The sequence below is a fragment of the Artemia franciscana genome, chromosome 19 (genome assembly GCF_032884065.1).
Source record: "Artemia franciscana chromosome 19, ASM3288406v1, whole genome shotgun sequence".
NCBI lineage: Eukaryota > Metazoa > Arthropoda > Branchiopoda > Anostraca > Artemiidae > Artemia > Artemia franciscana.
In genome coordinates, this window is record NC_088881.1 from 28,973,032 (window position 1) to 28,993,164 (window position 20,133).

Below are 20,133 nucleotides of genomic sequence, written 5' to 3' on the forward strand. Positions count from 1 at the left end.
CGTTTTCAGGGGGATTTTTTTTTGGTTTGGGGGTGGGGTTGAGGGGAGGGGGCTATGTGGGAGGATCTTTCCTCGGAAGAATATGTCATGGGGGAAGAGAAATTCAATGAAAAGGGGGCGGGATTTTCTAGCATTACGATAAAAAAAATGAAAACAAACAGAGATTATTACGCATATGAGGATTCTAAAAATACTTTAGCATAAAGAGCGAGGTATTTAGGAGGAGATAAATACCTCGCTCTTTATGCTAAAGTATTTTTAGTAATTTCAACTATTTATTCTATGGGCTTTCTGATTTAGGGGTCATTCTTAAAGAATTGGGACACACCTTAAGATTTAGTGTAAAGAGCGAGGTATTAACGAGGGGACAAACTCCCTCATATACATAATAAAAATATAAGATTATGAAAGTTTGTTACGTAAGTTAATTCTTAAGTTACGTATATTTTTACTAATAAAAATGTTCGTTAAAAATTAAAAGTTCTAGTTGCCTTTTTAAGTAACCGAAAAATTGGAGGGCTACTAGGCCTCCTTCCCCACCCCTTATTTCTCAAAATCGTCTGATAAAAACTAAGAGAAATCCATTTAGCCAAAAAAAAAAGAATTAATCTGCAAATTTCATTTTAATAATTTATGTTCGGGGAGCCTAAATCAAACATGCATTAATTCAAAAACGTTCAGAAATTAACTAAAAAACTGTTTTTTTTTTTAACTGAAAGTAAGGAGCGACATTAAACGAACAAAATGAACTTAAAACGAACAAAAATTACTCCGTATATGAAATGGGTTGTCGCCTCCACAATCCCTCGCTCTTTACGCTAAAGTTTGACTCTTTGCCACAATTCTACTTTTAAAAAAATTAATAATTTTAAATCAAAAAAATTAAAAAACAGTTTTTTTTATTTAATTTCAAAAAGAAAAGATACTCGAAACATCTTCGTACATATACAGTTTTTGAAATTTCAGGGGACTGAAACCAAGACCTCCAGCGCACTGGACGAAATTAATTTTTAATTTTAACTTCATGACAGCCCGCTTAAAAGTAAAAGTAACAGAAAAGAATAAAACTAAAAAATTATCATGCACAACATAGGACATTGGACTTTTTGAAATATAAGCTATAAAAAAACTTTTTCGCATGCTGAACAATGGTCTGCGTTACGCAGGTATGGATCTCCTGATTCACTACCTTTGGCCGAGAGTGCAGTGCGTAGTTGGGGGTAAATCCTCCGAAGCTTCAAGGGGCTTACCTCAACATTTCACCTGGTACCCATTTAGAGCTGGCTAGACTCTAGCTGAGCTTACAGAGTCACCACCATTGGACCCTGTCCTAAACCAAACAATCAGCGACACCAGGACTCGAACACTTGCCCGCAGGATTTCAAGTCTGGAACGCTAACATTTTTCAAAAAAAGAAATTCCAAACAGCTTAGCGTACTTTCAAGAGCCTGAAATCTTTTGCATGTGCTTTAATAGGGGAGGGCGATTTAAAATCGTAACAGCAGAAAGACTAGGCATAATAACCAAGAAATAACTGTATTAATTAATCAATTCAACTGACATATGCGGAAGTGCCCTAGTACTGCCTATACGTATACTACCAATATCCAAATTTTGAGGAGGAATCGTTGGAAAAATCGTGCTATATGGCACCCACTCTTATAAACTTTCCTGTGTTTGTCTCCCTTTTCTTGCACGAAGACCAGGTGTTTTCTACCTCGCATAGCACCTGATATTAAGATTTTACTAGATAATTTGTATAGCTGTAAGCTCCGCAGACCCAAAAGCTGAACTCCCATCTTTGTGCAGATAATGCATATGATATTGACTACAAAAAAGGCCGCCAAACCAAATGATAAAAATAATTGGTAATTAAGTTCTAAGAATCTCTCTTCCTCCTCCCCTTACCACAAAAGTCTAAAGTCTCTTTCGTCATTTCCGATCTAATAAAAATTACATGTGTCTTGAATAGTTCTTGAAAAAAAAAAAAAAAAATAAACTGAATGTTTTATATACAATGATATTAATTAGTGAAAACTTATCAATTCAAGATTTTTTCAATGTATTTCTTAAGTTTATTTTTTAATATTGTAAATATATAGGAAAACATGTGTAACATATGTATTTTTCAGTAAAGTATACAAAAAGTGACACAAAGGGCTTTAGGCCTTTACGAGTAGGAGAAAAGGAAAGGGCTAAACTCCTGTTGGTTTGGATTTTCATTCGCTTTAGGCTCGCCATAACATGTCATATAGATGTTATGTATATGTATATGCTACATATACATAGAGGAACATGTAAATGTTACCGTGAACGCCCGAAATCGGGTTAATGTCGACGTTCACCGGTGAATGTTCGAAATTCCCTTTTCTCTGCTTGGATGCAACCAGCTTTGGGAGTCAGCTTCTTAAGTCTTTTGCAAGCTATTAGATAAAAAAAAGTTTTTTTTTCAAACGAAAGTAAGGAGCAACATTAAAACTTAAAGCGAACAGAAATTTGTCCTTTTTGGTTATATAATAGACACAATAGAATTTTAATCGCGAATGACGCGAACATGAGACAAGAAACTGGTCAAGCAACTTCTTTTTACCGTATAATTAGCTTTGGCTACAAATGAATTGTAGCTATATTATTTAAGTATTTAATTGGTATTTTGGATTGGTTAAGCCAAGTTAGATCCCAAACCCCCAACCCCCACCCCCAATGTGCAAATAAACTATTGTATTTTCATCATGTTATGTTTGATTTCTTTAGCTTTAATCGAACTCCACTTCCCGAATGTCTATTATATAACCGATAAGCACTTAGAAATTATTATGTATTTGAGGGGGTTACCCCCTCCTCAGTACCTCGCTCTTTACACTAAAGTTTGACTGTTTGTTCTAGTTATTTAAAAATGACTCCTGATAGTTTAATTAGAATAATAAGTTTTTTACAAATTCGGAAACGCTCTAGCGTAAAGAGCGAGGTACTGAAGTGGAGGAAAACGCCCTCATATATTTATTAATTCCTGTTCGTTTTAAATTCTAATGTTGCTCCTTACTTTCAGTTGGAAAAACTTGTTTTTTTTTTAATTTTATTTCTGATGGTTTTTTAATTCATACTGGAAAATCCAGCTCCCCCTCCCTTGGAAAATTCCTCCCCTACGAAAAGTCCTCCATTGTAAGATCCTTCCACGTAAGCACCCCCACCGGAAAATTTCTCTCCCGAGAATATCTTTATACTTCCCAGTAGCCAATACTATATGTAAGCAATAGCAAGGTTCATAACTTGCAGCCCTTCCCCGGTGGCTTTGGGGGGTCAAGTTATCCTCAAAGACATAGTTAATAGATCTTTCGACCGTGCCGAAGAAAATGACCATCTCGAAATTTTGATCAAGTAATTTTGGATAAAGAAGGGAGGTGGAAGGGGGGTTGCCCTCCTATATTTTCGGTCACTTAAAAATAACACTAGATCTTTTGGTTTCTGAACAACCGAGCCCTCTCTCGATCTTGTAGGGTCGCTGATTCGATACGATCATCCCTGGGAAAACAAGAAAAAAAAACAAAAAGAAAACAAATAAATAAGCATTCGTAATCTTGATTCTGGCAAAAAATTCAAAATTCCACATTTTTCTATATAGGAGTTTGAAACCTGTAAATAAGATTCTCTTATATTCTGAATCTCATGGCGTAATTTTCATGAAGATCATTTGATTTTTAAGGGTGTTTCCCCTCATTTTAAAAAATTAGGCTAATTTTCTCAGGCTCATTAATTTTTATGGGTAACATTAAGCTTCAGGAATTTTACATATTTTGACTAAGCATCAAAATTTGACGTCAATCCTCAAACATCAACTTTCAAAAATATTATATATTCTGAACAAGTATCAAAATTCGATCCTTTTGATGTATCTATTATTATCAAGACTCTGTTTCTCATAGTTTCGGTTATTATTGAACCACATCACTCCATAATTACAATTTGTTATCACGAACTGTTCGATGATGGTAAAATTTAAAGTTAGCTTACATTATATTATGTTGGTTTCGGTTAGGTTAGATTGGGATAGGCAAGGTTAAATTTGCTTCTAAATATCAGAAATGGGTTAAAAACGTAAGTTAACCTAACCTCACCAAACCCAATCTATTCTAACCTAACTTGTCATCATCAAACCTTGCATTAAATTGAAAAAGTTGACTGATAACATTAAGTGATAACATCGAAGGAGAAAAAAAAAAACTATTTCGGACATTCACTGGTGAATGTCGACATTCACCAATTTACGGACATTCACGGTAACTAATATTCAACATAATATTTAGTTGTTTTAAGATTTATTTACTCATTTATATTGGTAAACATTATCTTTATTTCTATGATTCCTTATTTAATTTTGGTTTGTTATGGGTTTCATTTATTCTTTAATAGTAGATTATGGCCGTGTTGAGTTTGAATTACTAATTCACTTTTCTTTGAAAAACTTTTTTTTTTGGAAAGTTGTTTCAATTATTTTTTGTTCGTTTTATTTTTGCAAAACATAATGAATATCTTTCTCCAAATTTTTCATGTCTCCTGCCTGAGGACTGGAAAATCTGATTCTTATTTATTAGCTCTAATTAGTATTATTTAATTAATTTCAACATCTTCCTCAATATTTCCTAAAAGTTCCAACCAAATGCCATTAACTGTTCATAGGATATTGCATATACGCCCATCTGAAAACATATATTCACAGGGTATCTTTTGTTTGAACTCAACATCCCCCTCAACAATATATAAAGGTTCAATTTAATTATCTTAACTGTTTCACCATTACTAAACACCATTTTAACAAGCTGGGTGTGCATAGTATCTTTTGATTTAGTTCAACATCCCATAAAAATTTCAACTAAATACCATTTGCCAGTCAATCCTCATATATTCTGCATGCACACTATTTACAACCTTTTACAACCAACTATTGATGCTCATTGTTATATTTTGGTTACTCAGCATTCCACACAGTTCTGAATGTTTCCACTTAATCTTCTTACCTACAATGGGATGCACATAGGCTAGCTGTATTTTAATTAAGTTTAACACCTCCCTCAGCATTCTCGGAAAGTTTCAACTTAATACCTTTACCTATTCCCGAGATAAAGCAGACAAGCCATTTTGACTACCAGAATGCACATGGTGTCTTTTTATTTATTAAATAAAAAAAACAAGTTCTTTTAAATGAAAGTAAGGAGCGACAATAAAACTTAAAACGAACAGAAATTACTCCGTATATGAAAGGGGCTTTTCCTCCTCAACACCCCACTCTTTACGCTAAAGTTTGAGTCTTTCTATTAACTCTACTTCTTAGAACAGCAAAAAACTTTAGCGTAAAGAGCGGGGCGTTAAGGAGGAAAAGCCCCTTTCATATGCGGAGTAATTTCTGTCCGTTTTAAGTTTTAATGTCGCTCCTTACTTTCATTTAAAAAAACTTGTTTTTTTTAATTTCTGGACGTTTTTTAATTAATACATGTTTTGATCTTGGCTCTCCGCACATAAATAATTAAAACAAAATTTGCATATTAATTTTTTTTTGGATAAATGGCTTTCTCATAGTTTTAATCGGAAGATTTTGAGAAAAAAGAAGAGAGGGAGGAAGCCTAGTTGCCCTTCAATTTTTCGATTACTTAAAAAGGCAACTAGAACTTTTAGTTTTTTACGAATATTTTATCAGTAAAACAAGACGTATTTTACGAATTAACTTACGTAACTTCTATATTCGTATGTTTTTATTGCGTATATGAGGGAGTTAAGCCCTTGTCGATACCTCGCTCTTTACACTAAAGCTTAAATTCTGTCCCAATTCCTTAAGAATGACCCGTGAAGCACAAAGGCCATAGAATAAATAGTTGAAATTACTGAAAATACTTTAGCGTAAAGAGCGAGGTATTACGAGGAGGTAAACCGCTCATATGCGCAATAATTTCTGCTTGTTTTAAGTTTTAATGCTGCTCTTCACTTTCAGTAGAAAAAACTTTTCATATTTATTTTTTCATTGTTTTTTTTTTTAAATATTGCTAAGAAATCCTGCGCCCCTTTCGTTGAAAGTCTCTTCCCCCATGAGAAGTTTTTCCATGGAAAGATCTTCCAACGTACCCCCCCCCCACCTCAACTCTCCCTCCCAAACCAAAAAAACTGAAAACGTCCGTAAACTTCCCAGTAACCATTACTATATGTATTAAATAAAAAAACAAGTTTTTTTAACTGAAAGTAAGGAGCGACATTAAAACTTAAAACGCACAGAAATTACTTCGTATATGAAAGAGGCTGCTTCCTCATCAACGCCCCGCTCTTTACGCTAAAGTTTGACTCTTTCTCTCAATTCTTCTTTTTAAAACAGTATAAAACTTTAGCGTAAAGAGCGGGGCGTTGATGAGGAAGCAGCCTCTTTCATATACGAAGTAATTTCTGTGCGTTTTAAGTTTTAATGTCGCTCCTTACTTTCAGTGAAAAAAAACTTGTTTTTTTTATTTAATTTCTGAACGTTTTTGAATCAATGCATGTTTTGATTCTGGTTCTCCGCAGAGGAATAATCAAAACGAAATTTGTATATATATTTTTTTTTTTTTTTTGGCTAAATGGCTTTCTCATAATTTTGATTGAATGATTTTGAGAAAAAATGAGCGGGGGACGAAGCCTAGTTGCCCTCCAATTTTTTGGTTAATTAAAAAGGCAACTAGAGCTTTTAATTTTTACGACTCTTTTTATTGGTAAAAGATTTACGTAACTTATAAATTAGCTTACGTAAAGAACTTTTGTATTCTCATGTTTTATTACATATATGAGGGGATTCGCCCCATCGTCAGTACCTCGCTCTTTACACTAAAGCTTAAATTTTATCCCAATTCATTAAGAATGACCCCTAAATCACAAAAGCCGTAGAATAAATAGTTGAAATTACTAAAAATATTTTAGCGTAAAGAGCGAGGTATTAGAAGGAGGTGAGCCCCTCATATGGGTAATAATTTCTGTTTGTTTTAAGTTTTATTGCTGTTCCTTACTTCCAGCTGAAAAAGCTTATTCACATTTATTTTTTAATTGTTTTTTTTTTAATAATGCTAGTAAATCCTGCTCTCCCTTCATGGAAATTTTCTTCTCCCATGACAAATTCTCGATGGAAAGTTCCCCCAGCGTATCCCCCTCTTTTCAACCCCTCCCCCAACCAAAAAAATCCTCCTGAAAACGCCTGTATACTTCCCAATAACCATTACTATATGTAAGCACAGGTCAAAGTTTGTAACTTGTTGCCCCTCCCATGGGGACTGTGGGGGAGTAAGTCGTCCCCAAAGACATAGTTATAAAGTTTTTCGACTACGCTGAATAAAATGGCTATCTCAGAATTTTGATCCGTTGACTTTGGGAAAGTAATTAGCGTGGGAGGGGGCCTAGGTGCCCTCCAATTTTTTTGTCACTTAAAAAGGGCACTAGAACTTTTCATTTCCGTTAGAAAGAGTCCTCTTGCAACATTCTAGGACAACTGGGTCGATCCGATCACCCCTGGGAAAAAAAAACAACAAAAAAACAAATAAACAAATAAACACGCATCCGTGATTTGTCTTCTGGTAAAAAATGCAAAATTCCACATTTTTGTTGATAGGAGCTATAAACTTCTACTAGAAACTTCTATAGATAGGAGCTTGGTGTGATTTTCGTTAAGATTGTATGACTTTTAGGGGGTGTTTTCCCCTATTTTCTAAAATGAGGCAAATTTTCTCAGGCTGAAAGGTATATATTTAAATGCAGCATTAAAATTCGATTTTTTTTTATGTAACTATTGGTATCAAAATTCCAAAAAAATTCGTTACCACGAACTATTTGATTTAAACATCATATTTGACATTCCCGGAAGTTTTGACTTTATAATTGGAGCTACATCCAGTAGCAACTGGGATGCATATAGTGTCATATAGTGTCAATCAAGCTTAAAACGAACAAAAACCTCTACAAAAAGTGTCCGGGTTTTTCATCCTCGTCTCGCACTCTTTTAGGGGGTGTTTGTTCCTTTTTAAACCTGTGTTTCAAACAGTTCGTGGTAACGAACTGTAGTAAGGAGCGACCCGGCTCAATAGTAACCAAAACTCTAAAACCTATTACTTCATTGGCGCTTTACTTAAAACTGTATGAGTTTTGAAGAGTCTTGGAAAGTACAAATAAAATCAGACTGAATGTTTGATATATATATAATTCTATTAATTGTTAAAAGATCATCAGTTCAAGACATTTGATTTGTGTTCATGGTGCCCAGTTTAATGAAACACTGTCATCAGGGGTAATTTCCCAATTAGTTTCAAACTGATTTAACAAGATTAATGTTATACTCTTCTCCAAGGGTTCGGTAAAGGCATGCTCAGAACGTACTGTGCCCGTTTGGACAATAATCATATCTTGACTACTGGATAAATCTAATACAATGATACCATCAGTTTTTGCAAACACTTTTTCGGTTATACCGTTTCAAATAGTTGTGAATCTCGATCTAGGAATTATATTGTCAATTCTGCCATTTATGTAAACACCAATTTGTCTAAACAAATTTTTAGTACACAATTTTCATAGGAAAATCCATCGTCTGAACTTGATTTTTCAATGGTAGATTTTTTGCTATGACATGCAAATCTATAAATGTGGAAATCAAATCTATGAAATAGTCTTCATTGGAATAAATCTGAAAATGAACGTTTTCAGAAAACAGTTGTTGCGGGTAAAACTGTTCTTAATAACCATGATTTGCACTCACTTCAACATTGTCTGCATTGAAAAGATTTAGAGATGATGTGACTTAGGGATGAAATTCTGTAGGTGGTAAATATATCTTTTCTTGGAAAAAAAAATCCTTTTTTTGATCGAACAATTTTTACTCTTGGTTTCTTTTTCTTCTTTGACAAGAGCGATGTTGTACGCTTCTAACCGGAGTTGAGATTGATGAGTGATGAGGTGTTTTTCGCCCTTTTTAAACCTTTGTTGCTTTGTCGTAATTTCAATCGGTCGTTGAGGGATCGTGAGCTGGACCTGAGATTTTGCTAAATCTTTCTTTAAAATCTGTCCCATAGTCCCATTCGTATGGTGTAGAAGACAGAAAATCCGCGAGAACCCGAGCAGTATATTTTGTAGCCAGAGGTTGTGCAAAGCACTAAACAACTTAGCAAACCAATTGCTGAGACCGTAACCAGACATTGACAAACGACCCCTGTAACAGTTCATTCCATGACCCAATTGTCGTGCTCTAAGAGTTGCAATATAGCAATCAATATCAGGACAAACAAAATTATTTTTACTTTTAGCCACCTCACTGAATGGGTCAAAAATGACACGTAATCATACCCAAATCTTTTGTTATTGCTAGAGAATTGCCCAATTCACTTATTAATGTTAACTCGCGGAGTTCTAAATACGAAGTGTTTACTGGAATATATTGAAGGGATTGTTGTGGTGTTAGTGTTCGTGAGTGGTTTTTGTTCAAGAATACGTAGGAGGGGGAACTGGCAGTATCGACTCGATGTCTCGACAAAGGAGGCATAAAAGATATACAATTGTCTGATGAGGATCCGGGTGGATATTTTGCAAAAATAACACGTTCCATCCCACTGGTGATTTCAGCGCTTCTACCATTGATTATATTTTGCTTAAAACCAAGAACGTCTCTCGGATTTTTGTTGAGAATAACCTTCTCATTGTCAATGGGAGAACTAATGCAGATCTTGCCCTGTTCCATTTAATAGTTAAAGTGGAATGCACCATTTTTAAGAATGGAGATTCTTCTATTGATTGCTTAACACAAATCAGTCATGCTGCCATATTCTTTCTAAGGTAATGTGATGAATAGATATTCATGCGAGTTAATTGGTTCTACCCATTCCTCAGTAACGAATGGTCAATCATATGGTCTAACTTTTATGTCATCTGCAAGATCATTTCTTAGAAGATAATATGTATTTTTAAGAATATAATCAACAAGAGAAACTTCATACCTCCCTTAGAATTTGATGGTGTTAGAGAGTTCTGTCCAAAAATCACTCGTTTTATTCAAATCATCATAGAGGGGGTCAGAGATATTGGACATGAATTTCACATACAAATCATTAGACATTCAGAATGTCTTCAACGGCAAATCAAAATCAGAGTTGCCAGAGAAGAATTAAATGTCAGAGTTGCCAGCAGAGTTCCCAGAGAACAAGCAAATGTCTCTTACCCTTGCGAGTTCAAATCTTTAATATCTCTTCAATTCGAAAAACTACACTGTTTTTAACCTTTTGTAATTCATAATCACAAAAACCGCCAAGAATATCATCATATGCTACATTACGTAGATGATATATTACAGGTTTAGTGTCTAAGACTTTTGACATTTAAAAAATTCAGTGAGCCACCAGTAATTTTTTTCAGAAATATGACTTGTTAGATTGATTCGACTGTATCACCAACATTAAATTTCGTCTTTTTTACTTGCCTCCAATGTCAAGTGTATCATGATCTCCCCGATGAACTTCAAGAGAAATGAGATTGGACAGCAATCGAAGAGGACGTTAATTATAAATCAACATAATTTTATCGAAATCTTGAATAAAAGCAGCAGTATTTTTCAATGTAAAATAACTCGAGATCAAAAGTCGAATTGTTCTTATCAATCGTTCAGCCAATCCAGCCTTTATCGGACTACGAATAGATTACGATATCGGATTAGATTACGATATCGGATTACGATAGAGTATTGTGTTACATTTCAATAAAAACCTTTTTTATGTGTGGAATAACAAATTCATTTCTACGACCTGTTTGAATTTTTCTATAAGAATATTTTATTTCTTAAATTTCCATGAGAAGCAAGTAAAATATACTTGTACGGGTCGTAAATATACTTGTGACAGCCGTAAAATATACAAATATACTTGTGACTTGAATGTTGTCTAGAGTCAAAAGATGTGTTTGCATTATATGCAATTGGAAAAAGGCTTTAGTTTTTCGATAACGATTACCACGAACTCTATGACTTAATGAAAATGGGCTCATTCTGTAAATTAAATAAAAAAGAAGTTTTTTCAATTGAAAGTTCAAATTTTGTTCTCTCAAAGACATAGTTATTAGTTTTTTCGACTATGCTGAACAAAATGGCTACCTCAAAATGTTGATTCGGTGACTATGGAAAAAAAATGAGCTTCTAAGGGGGCCTAGGTGCCCTCTTACTTATCTTGGTCACTTAAAAAGGACACTAGAAATTTTAGTTTTCGTAAGAATGAGCCCTCTCGCAACATTCTAGGACCACTGGGTTGATACAATAATCTCTGAAAAAAAAAACAAATTAACACGCATCCGTCATTTTTCTTCTGGCAAAAAAATACAGAATTCCACATTTTTGCAGATACGAGGTTGAAACATCTGCAGTAGGCTCTCTGACACGCTGAACCTGATGTTATGATTTTCATTAAGGTTCTATGACTTTTAGGGGGTCATTTTCCCTTTTTTCAAAAATAAGGCATATTTTCTCAGGCTCGTAATTTTTGATGAGTAGAACTAAACTTGATGAAGCTTATATATTTAAAATCGGCATAAAAATTTCATCCTTTTGATGTATCTAGTGATATCAAAATTACGAAATACATAAGTAAGCAGGGTTGTGTTTTATCCCCCTTTATATGGATCATTTTATGCATTTCGTCTTAAGGAGCACGGGAAATGCGATGGGAGAACACGGAATCAAATAGGGAGGAAAACGTTCCTAAATTTAAATTAAGATGATGATTTAAGCACTCTAGATGAATATATGAGCAAAATGAATGAACTTTCCGGGGTTTTGCGAGCTCAAGGTGCTAGAATAGGTTTGAAAATTAATGTTAAGAAAACTAAGCTACTAAGGCTTGGAATAAGTGAAGATTAAAAGATGACGTTTGGTAACGAAAAGATTGATCAGGTGGACAGCTTCACTTACCTTGATAGTATAATTAGTGGATTGTTAAATCCTCTAATTAAGGCGGTAGGAGCAGTGAAGATGTTAAAAGAAGAATGGCTGAGGCACAGGGTGTTTTTCTTACAGTTGAAAAAAGTTTAGAAGAATAGGAACACAAATCTGCACACCACGATTAGAATATTGGAAGCTACAGTGACGACATTGGTCAAATATGGTTCTGAAGCATGGGCGGGCACCACGAAAAACGGATGAAGACTTGCTAGATGATTTTCGGAGAAATTGCTTACGGATTATTCTGGGTACTCGGCTGACTGACCTGACTGAGTCACTAAGGCTAGGAATAATTGAAGATGAAAAGGTGACGTTTGGTAGCAAAAAGATTGATCAGGTGGACTTCATCACTTACCTTGGTAGCATAATTAGTGGTTTTGCGAATAAACTTTTAGAAGTTTACAGTACAGAACAGAGTAAGATTTTCTAGATGATTTTCAGAGAAATTGCCTATGGATTATTCTGGGTACCTGGCTGACTGACCGTATTTCAAACAGTAGGCTATACGAAAAGTGTTGTTCAGTCCCAATTTTTAGGGCTATAGAGAGAGAAATTTTGAGATGGCTAGGGCACGTTCTGCGGATGAAGAATGACGGATTACCGAATATTGTCCTTTTTGGCCAACCGTCTATGGTTAAACGGAAAGTAAGTCGCCCGCAGTTGGGGTGAGAGGATGCCACAAATAAAGATTTAAATGAAATGGGAAATTCCTGGGAAAGTGTATAGAGGGAAGATTTGAATAGATTGTTGGAGTTGCTAGTAGTAGTAGTAATAGAAGAAATTGTAGTTGTATTTGAAGTCACGGTCAAAATCCCAGTTGAGTAGCATTCTTAATAATAGTATTCAGAGCCACAAACAGGTTCAGTTGCAGTCATGAGTTGTCAAACTAGTAACACTTGTTGTTGCAAGTTGTCGTAGTCAGAGTTGTTGTTGCATTCGCACTTGCAGTCACAGTCATAGGTTGTTGGGTCGCAGAGAGTCCAAATCAGAAGTATTTGTAGGCGTAAATACTCCCAGTCGCAAGTATTTATGGTCGGAAGTGATCATAGTTGCAATTTATGACAGTTGCAAATAATATCTGTCCCAAGCAGTCGTTTTCAAAGTTACAGTGACAACTTAATATTTTAGTCAGAGCCACAAGTAATCGGAACATCCATTATTCGAAGTCGCAAATAGTTAAAATGGCGAATAGTCAAGGTTACAAGCAGTCTCCTTCGCGGATACAAATTCTTACAGGGACAGTCATAAGTAGTCACACTTACAAGTGGTCAAAAATAGTCATAGTGGCAGCCACTCCTAAGATACTGCAGATATAACCCTTTCGTACCCGTAATGCACGTCAAAGTCATGTTTTTTCAAAATAAAAGTTTCAGAGTTCAAAATTCTCCTCAACATTCCCTGAAAGTAGTAACAAGCATATGTAGCAGTAGTTGCAATGGGCTACAGTCACAATTGCAAGTTGTCACAGTCAGAAGTAGGTACAGTTGCAGTCGCAACCAGTTGCATTTACTACCGCAATAAAATAATAATAATAGCAGCGGCCCTGAAAGTTTCAATACCCTTAATCGTGCCTAATGTATTGCAGATGTGTCTTTTTATCTATTTAAATGTAGATAGTTTCTTTTGATTTAGCTCAATACTTTCCAAAATTTCACCTCAATGTCCTTTGCCTTTTTCAAAATTAAATTTAAAAAAAAACAAGTTTTTTAAATGAAAGTAAGGAGCGACATTAAAACTTAAAACGAACAGAAATTACTCCGTATATGAAAGGGGCTTTTCCTTCTCAACGCCCCGCTCTTTGCGCTAAAGTTTGACTCTTTCTCTTAATTCTACATTTTAAAATAGTAAAAAGCTTTAGCGTATAGAGAAGGGCGTTGAGAAGGAAAAACCCCTTTCATATACGGAGTAATTTCTGTTCGTTTTAAGTTTTAATGTCGCTCCTTACTTTCATGTAAAAAAATTGTTTTTTTTTAATTTAATTTCTGAACGTTTTTGAATCAATACATGTTTTGATTTTGGCTCTCCGCAGAGGAATAATTAAAACGAAATTTGTATATTTTTTTTTTTTTGGCTAAATGGCTTTCTCATAATTTTGATCGAATGATTTTGAGAAAAAAAGAGCGGGGGAGGAAGCCTAGTTGCCCTCCAATTTTCGGTTAATTAAAAAGGCAACTAGAACTTTTAATTTTTTACGAATCTTTTTATAAGTAAAAGATATACGTAACTTATAAATTAGCTTACGTAAAGAACATTTGTATTCTCATGTTTTTATTACGTATATGAGGGGGTTCACCCCCTCGTCAGTACCTCGTTCTTTACACTAAAGCTTAAATTTTATCCAAGTTCATCAAGAATGACCCCTGAATCACAAAAGCCGCAGAATAAATAGTTGAAATGTAAAGAGCGAGGTGTTAGGAAAAGGTGAGCCCCTCATATGGGTAATAATTTCTGTTCCTTTTAAGTTTTAATGCTGCTGCTTACTTCCAGCTGAAAAAAACTTTTTCATGTTTATTTTTTCATTGTGTTTTTTTAAGTAATGCTAGTAAATCCTGCGCTCCCTTCATGGAAATTTTCTTCCCCCATGACAAATTCCTCGATGGAAAGTTCCCCCAGCATATCCCCCTCTCCTCAACCCCTGCCTCCAACCAAAAAATCCTCCTGAAAGCGCCTGTACACTTCCCAATAACCCTTGCTATATGTAAGCACTGGTCAAAGTTTTGAACTTGTACCCCCTCCCACGGGGACTGTGGGGAATTAAGTCGTCCCCAAAGACATAGTAATAAGATTTTTCGACTACGCTGAATAAAATGGCTATCTCAGAGTTTTGATCCGTTGACTTTGAGAAAATAATTAGCGTGGGAGGGGGTCTAGGTGCCCTCCAATTTTTTTGGTCACTTAAAAAGGGCACTAGAACTTTTCATTTCCGCTAGAATAAGCCCTCTCGCAACATTCTAGGACAACTGGGTCGATACGATTACCCCTGAAAAAAAAAAAAGAAAAAAAAAAAAAAAAAAAAAAAAAAAAAAAAAAAAAAAAAAAAAAAAAAAAACACGCATCCGTGATCTGCCTTCTGGCAAAAAAATATAAAATTCCACATTTTTATAGATAGGAGCTTTTATATATCTACAGTAGGGTTCTCTGATACGCTGAATCGTGTGGTGTGATTTTTGTTGAGATTCTATGACTTTTAGGGGGTGTTTCCCCCTATTTTCTAAAATAACGAAAATTTTCTCAGGCTCGTAACTTTTGATGGGTAAGACTAAACTTGATGGAACTTATATATTTAAAATCAGTATTAAAATGCGATTCTTTTGATGTAGCTATTGGTACCAAAATTCCATTTTTTAGAGTTTTGGTTACTATTGAGCCAGGTCGCTCCTTACTACAGTTACTACAGGTCGCTCCTTACTTGACAACCAGAATCAAACATTCCCTATTTCCCAATGATAATTTTTGCATGTACATAATGGACATATTGTATGATTTACATTCCTTGATCCGGGGGCTGTGTGAGCATGTCACCCCGAAGGTATAGCTATTAGAATTTTTAACTATTTTGAATTAAATGGCTCTTTAATAGTAGTAGTAGTATTAATTTATTATCCAAAAGAAATAACAGAGACAAAAGCAATCGGTAGCACACCAAAAGCGTCTCTTGCGAGGGTGTGCTACTAACATAAAAGAACAAAAAATAGAAGAGAAAAAAAAATAATATAAAAAAGGAACAAAAAAAAACAAAAAACCATGAGTTAATCTATAATAAGCAGAAGGGTGAAACCGTGTACCGAGAAAAAAAACTTACATGAATAATTCATACACAATAAAACAACATAATATTATGATCCCGAAGCGAAAAAAAATCCCGAGTTGAAATAAAATATTTCTATGTGAGAAAAATCTAATATTTTTCTATGATTTATTTCTGTTTAATATATGCAGAGAAAAAAGACATTTAGTATCTTTTTTTCAGCTAAAATATCGCAGCCATGTTTGGAGCAATGCAAGCAGTTGCAGTTCGCCAGGAGCGGAGAAAACAAGAGAAGAAAAGAACTGGCAGACCAGCAAAACTACAAATCCAAAATGACGAAGAAGGAACTGGTTCCGTGTACAATCTAGTGGTTGATGACTCACCCCATGATTCTCCCAGACAATCACCGAAGGTCCGAACGTTGAGTCATGACAGCTCCTTACCTCCAACACCAGTTGCGGTAACTTCTCCACAAGCTGTAGTCGGAGCAGTGACATCTACGAATAGTTTCACAAGCTTGCAGATTCAACCAAGTGATACAAGTTTAGACTTTTGCTGTCGTGGATATTTTCCCCTTCTTCATCTTATTATTGTTTCATTTCTTGTTGGTATAACTTTGTTGATTGTTGGGCTGGTGCAGTTTAAGCCAGGGGCTGAATCCAGTGAAAGGAAATTTTCAATTGTTGGAGCTTCAGCTGGGTGTTTACTTGTTGGGTTTCTACTTCTTGGGATAAGACTTTGGAAAGGAAAGAAAAGAGAAAGAAGGGATAGAGCAAAATCAGACACTGAAAGAACGGACGTAGCAAAAATAACTGGTTTTCGAGGTCAATCTGAAGAATCTGATAAATATTAATTTGTCTTATTGAGCCCTCCTCCTGAAAATAAAAATTATTTAGGCTTCCATGTTTTCAGTCGAAGTTGAGATTGAGAAACGAACAACATATTTAAAAACAAGTCAGTTGTTGCAATTCATGACATGTTATGTAAAGTATTTATTTCAGACTGAGTTTTATACTCCAGCTACCTTATATTAGCCAGACAGAATAGATCGATCCATTTCGCTTTTTCAAGCTAAAGATATTTGTCAATGAATTTTTAATTCTAAGATCGATTTGAGACGTTAAGTGGCAGCCTGTTGGCAAAATCATGCAGAGAAACGTGAGATGATTTAAATTACCAGTGATTAAAATACTTCCAGGCGTCTCAGAAAATCGTTGGTAAGAGTTTCAGCATTCCATCCAGTCAGACAGCTTGTAGAATCCCCTCAATAGAGCCATGGAGATCATAGCGTTGTCTGGTGTGAAGGAGCAGCTGTTGGTGATAAACATAGAGTGCGTTTTAAGTTATCTGTTAATCGTCGATAGTATGATTGAAACTTAGACTAGCAGAGACTGCTCATCATTGACATCATTTGACAAGTTTAACTGTGCCCTTGTTTTCATTATCCTATCAAAAGCTGCTACTAACAATTTTACTAACAATCGCAGTTATGCAGACTAACAGAGAATTCTCGGTAATATCTCGGTAAAATATTAGTGAAATTCTCTCACAATTTAGAGTTTTGTTGCAAAAAGTCGTAGATATATTCTAAGCAAAATTAGAAAAAGAACTTACAAATCTTGTCATTTAAGAAATAGATATGAATAAGTTTTCTGTTTTACTGTTTTTATTACATCTTTTGCTTTCTTCAAATCTTGAATCACCACTTTAGATTCTTATTTTTTACAATCAATGATTCCATTTCTTAATTTTTCCTCCCTATTCTATGTTTCCATAAAATTTTCGTTACTCTAGCTATGTGCTATGTGTTAATTGGTACGGATAAAATTGGTAATTTATATTTATTATGTAGTTGTTTAGCATGAATTGAAGTTTCAGTCGCTGCTTCAAATATCTATTTACATTCGAATATCCTTTTTATCCAGTTTATATGTTTTTTGCAAAATTTTGATAATTATTTTTAGTTGGTTTCTTCTCCATGACCTAACGAATGATTGTTAGTGATTATTATTAGCAACGGATGAGACAGACCAAACAGGTCGAAATGGTCAACCGGTTAAAACAAGTGGAAATGGTCAACTATCAAAGGTTTATTGTATAATCGCATAATCAAAATGATGATTGAAGGCCTATTGAATGACCAAAGTTTGGAACAGCAGTCATGCAAAGGCAGGTCTTGCAAAGCAAATACGAAGGCAGGTTATTAGTGGGAACTACTTGGGAATTAATTAATGTCGATAAAAAGCTTTGCAAATCAACTTGTCTCCTTTGCAATTATCTACTTCTGCAACCAAAGAGTTAGGTCAAAATTAGCGAATAGCAGGATCACCTATAAATCTTGCCTTTCTGCCAGGAGGCGAGACTGTAGCCTACTGCCACTCGATCGTTATGCCCGAGTTAAGCCATATTCCCACTTGTTGATAGACAAAGCCAAGACTTATGAATAATATGTGTTTTATTTTATTTAAATGGGACTCTAAAATTGCATGATTGAAATAAAAAAAAAGTTGGTTTGAAGGGTCAACATCAATGCAATGTTTTCTTTAAGCATTCGTTACGTTTAACATAGCTTATTAAAATTCATTTTCATAGGCCCCGAATGGTTTGAAACTGATCATATAGCATAACTTTCAACCAATCAGAAACCGTTTCCACTGGAAATCCTTTGAAATTTAATTGTCAATTAATATTAACTTTCTGAAAATTTCCCAAGGCCCATCATACTGATAAGAAAGCTGCAGGTGAAAAATTATATCGTCAGTCTTTACACTAATAGGTCAGTCGAAAGTTGAGCAATGGTCAACTCAATAAATTACGGACATGATCCAATATAGGCGCTGAATTTTTGCGTAATTTTGATTTGTCTACAAGTGTGACTGCAATGTGGCCCGGGCATTACTTTTAAAGGACACAAAATTATACGACACTTTGCACATTGGACAATCTGTAAGCATATTTATTGGATACATCTTAATTATCACCCGGCGTGCGATAGGGGCGAAAGCAAAAGGTACTTACGTATTATCCCGACCACATTCAAGAAGTCTGATCGGTTTGAACTGCTTTAAACCGTTTTTTTTTTGTATGCACTCTCAGATAATCAGCTTAGCCTGAGAGAGATAAACTACTTTGTATGTATATTTAATTAAAGTTTAATATTTAGAGTTGGCTAGGTTAGGTTAAGCATTCGATATAATGCGTTCTGGGCGGCGTGCTTTCCCTAATTCTCTGTTGTAGTTTCCATAATTATGTTACTAAAGTACTATATTTTCATTATATTTAGGTATATTTCATTATGATTAACCTAACTTCACTTCTTGAGCGTGGTCAGGATAACACGTCAATGCCAAACAAAAATTCGTATTATCCTTAGTTGTCATATACTGTAATCTGTGGAGAAACTCATTATTGTGCAAAATTGCTGCGTTTTCCGTAAAACACAGTACGTCGCAACTGTGGGCTATACTAAGAGCGGAGGTGCTGTTTTGATGCTTTCTGTATCGAGTTCATAGTTCACAATGAACTTTATAAGAATGGTCTGGTCCATTTTGATAAATTTTTTTCCTAAAGGTCATACGAAGGGGAGGAGGATGGTAAAAGGAAACAATGTTTTGACGGAGTACAGCCGAGACGAACTCCTTCAGTCAATTCAACACACAAATCTGGCTCAAAGAAATTATGACCGTCTTAAAGTATTACCCCTTATTGCAAGGAAATTAAAGCATTGGCTACTCTGCTGTAGTAATTCAAAAGGTTTTATGTTACATCTTCTGGTGAACTTAAATTTACTACACCCTTTACTTTACCTCTGATTAATCTCCTCAACAACAGAAGCTCTATCGATTGGCTCAATTCGATCTACCCTGCCTGATTTGGTGTCAAACAAGTTTAGCCACTTCTTTTCCCCCCAAAATGTGTTTTACTCCCTTCTTATAGCCCACGGAAATACCTGAACTATTATATAAGAACTATGAGCCATATGCGTTTGATATGTGTTTGAATAAAAATACTGAAATAAAAACCTTTCACAAACAGCTTTTTCTTAATAAAACTAAAAAAAGTTGAAGGACATTTTTCTCTTTTTCGCTCTTTTATGAAATTGATATTGAGTAAAGTATTGCCATTTGAAATATCACAGCTAAACTGTGACTGAAAATAACCAAAAAACATGAAAAATATTTCCCCTTTTTTGCTCTCTTCTGAAATTTATGTTATGCAACTAGATAACCTTTGAAAAACTGTGGTCAAATTTAACCAAAAACTAAGAGATATTTTTTCACTCTTTTTTGAATTTTTTTATTATCTAATTTACAGCTTTTTGAAATAACTTGCGCGAAATTGTAGCCGAATATAGCCGAAAAACTTAAAATACATTTTTATTTTCTAGTTCTCCTCTGAAATTTATGACGTGTTT

The 20,133-nt window shown here is 34.7% G+C and overlaps 1 protein-coding gene across 1 annotated transcript in view; it reads left to right on the top strand.

The window, feature by feature from the left end:
- Positions 1-19,880, top strand: part of LOC136039525 (uncharacterized) — a 109,082-nt gene extending 89,202 nt beyond the window's left edge. Inside the window, exon 2 of the mRNA XM_065723329.1 lies at positions 15,942-19,880. Coding sequence (XP_065579401.1) covers positions 15,958-16,572 — 615 coding nt within the window. The 5' untranslated portion in view covers positions 15,942-15,957 and the 3' untranslated portion in view covers positions 16,573-19,880. The remainder of the gene's footprint in view (positions 1-15,941) is intronic.
- Positions 19,881-20,133: the final 253 nt, after the last annotated feature.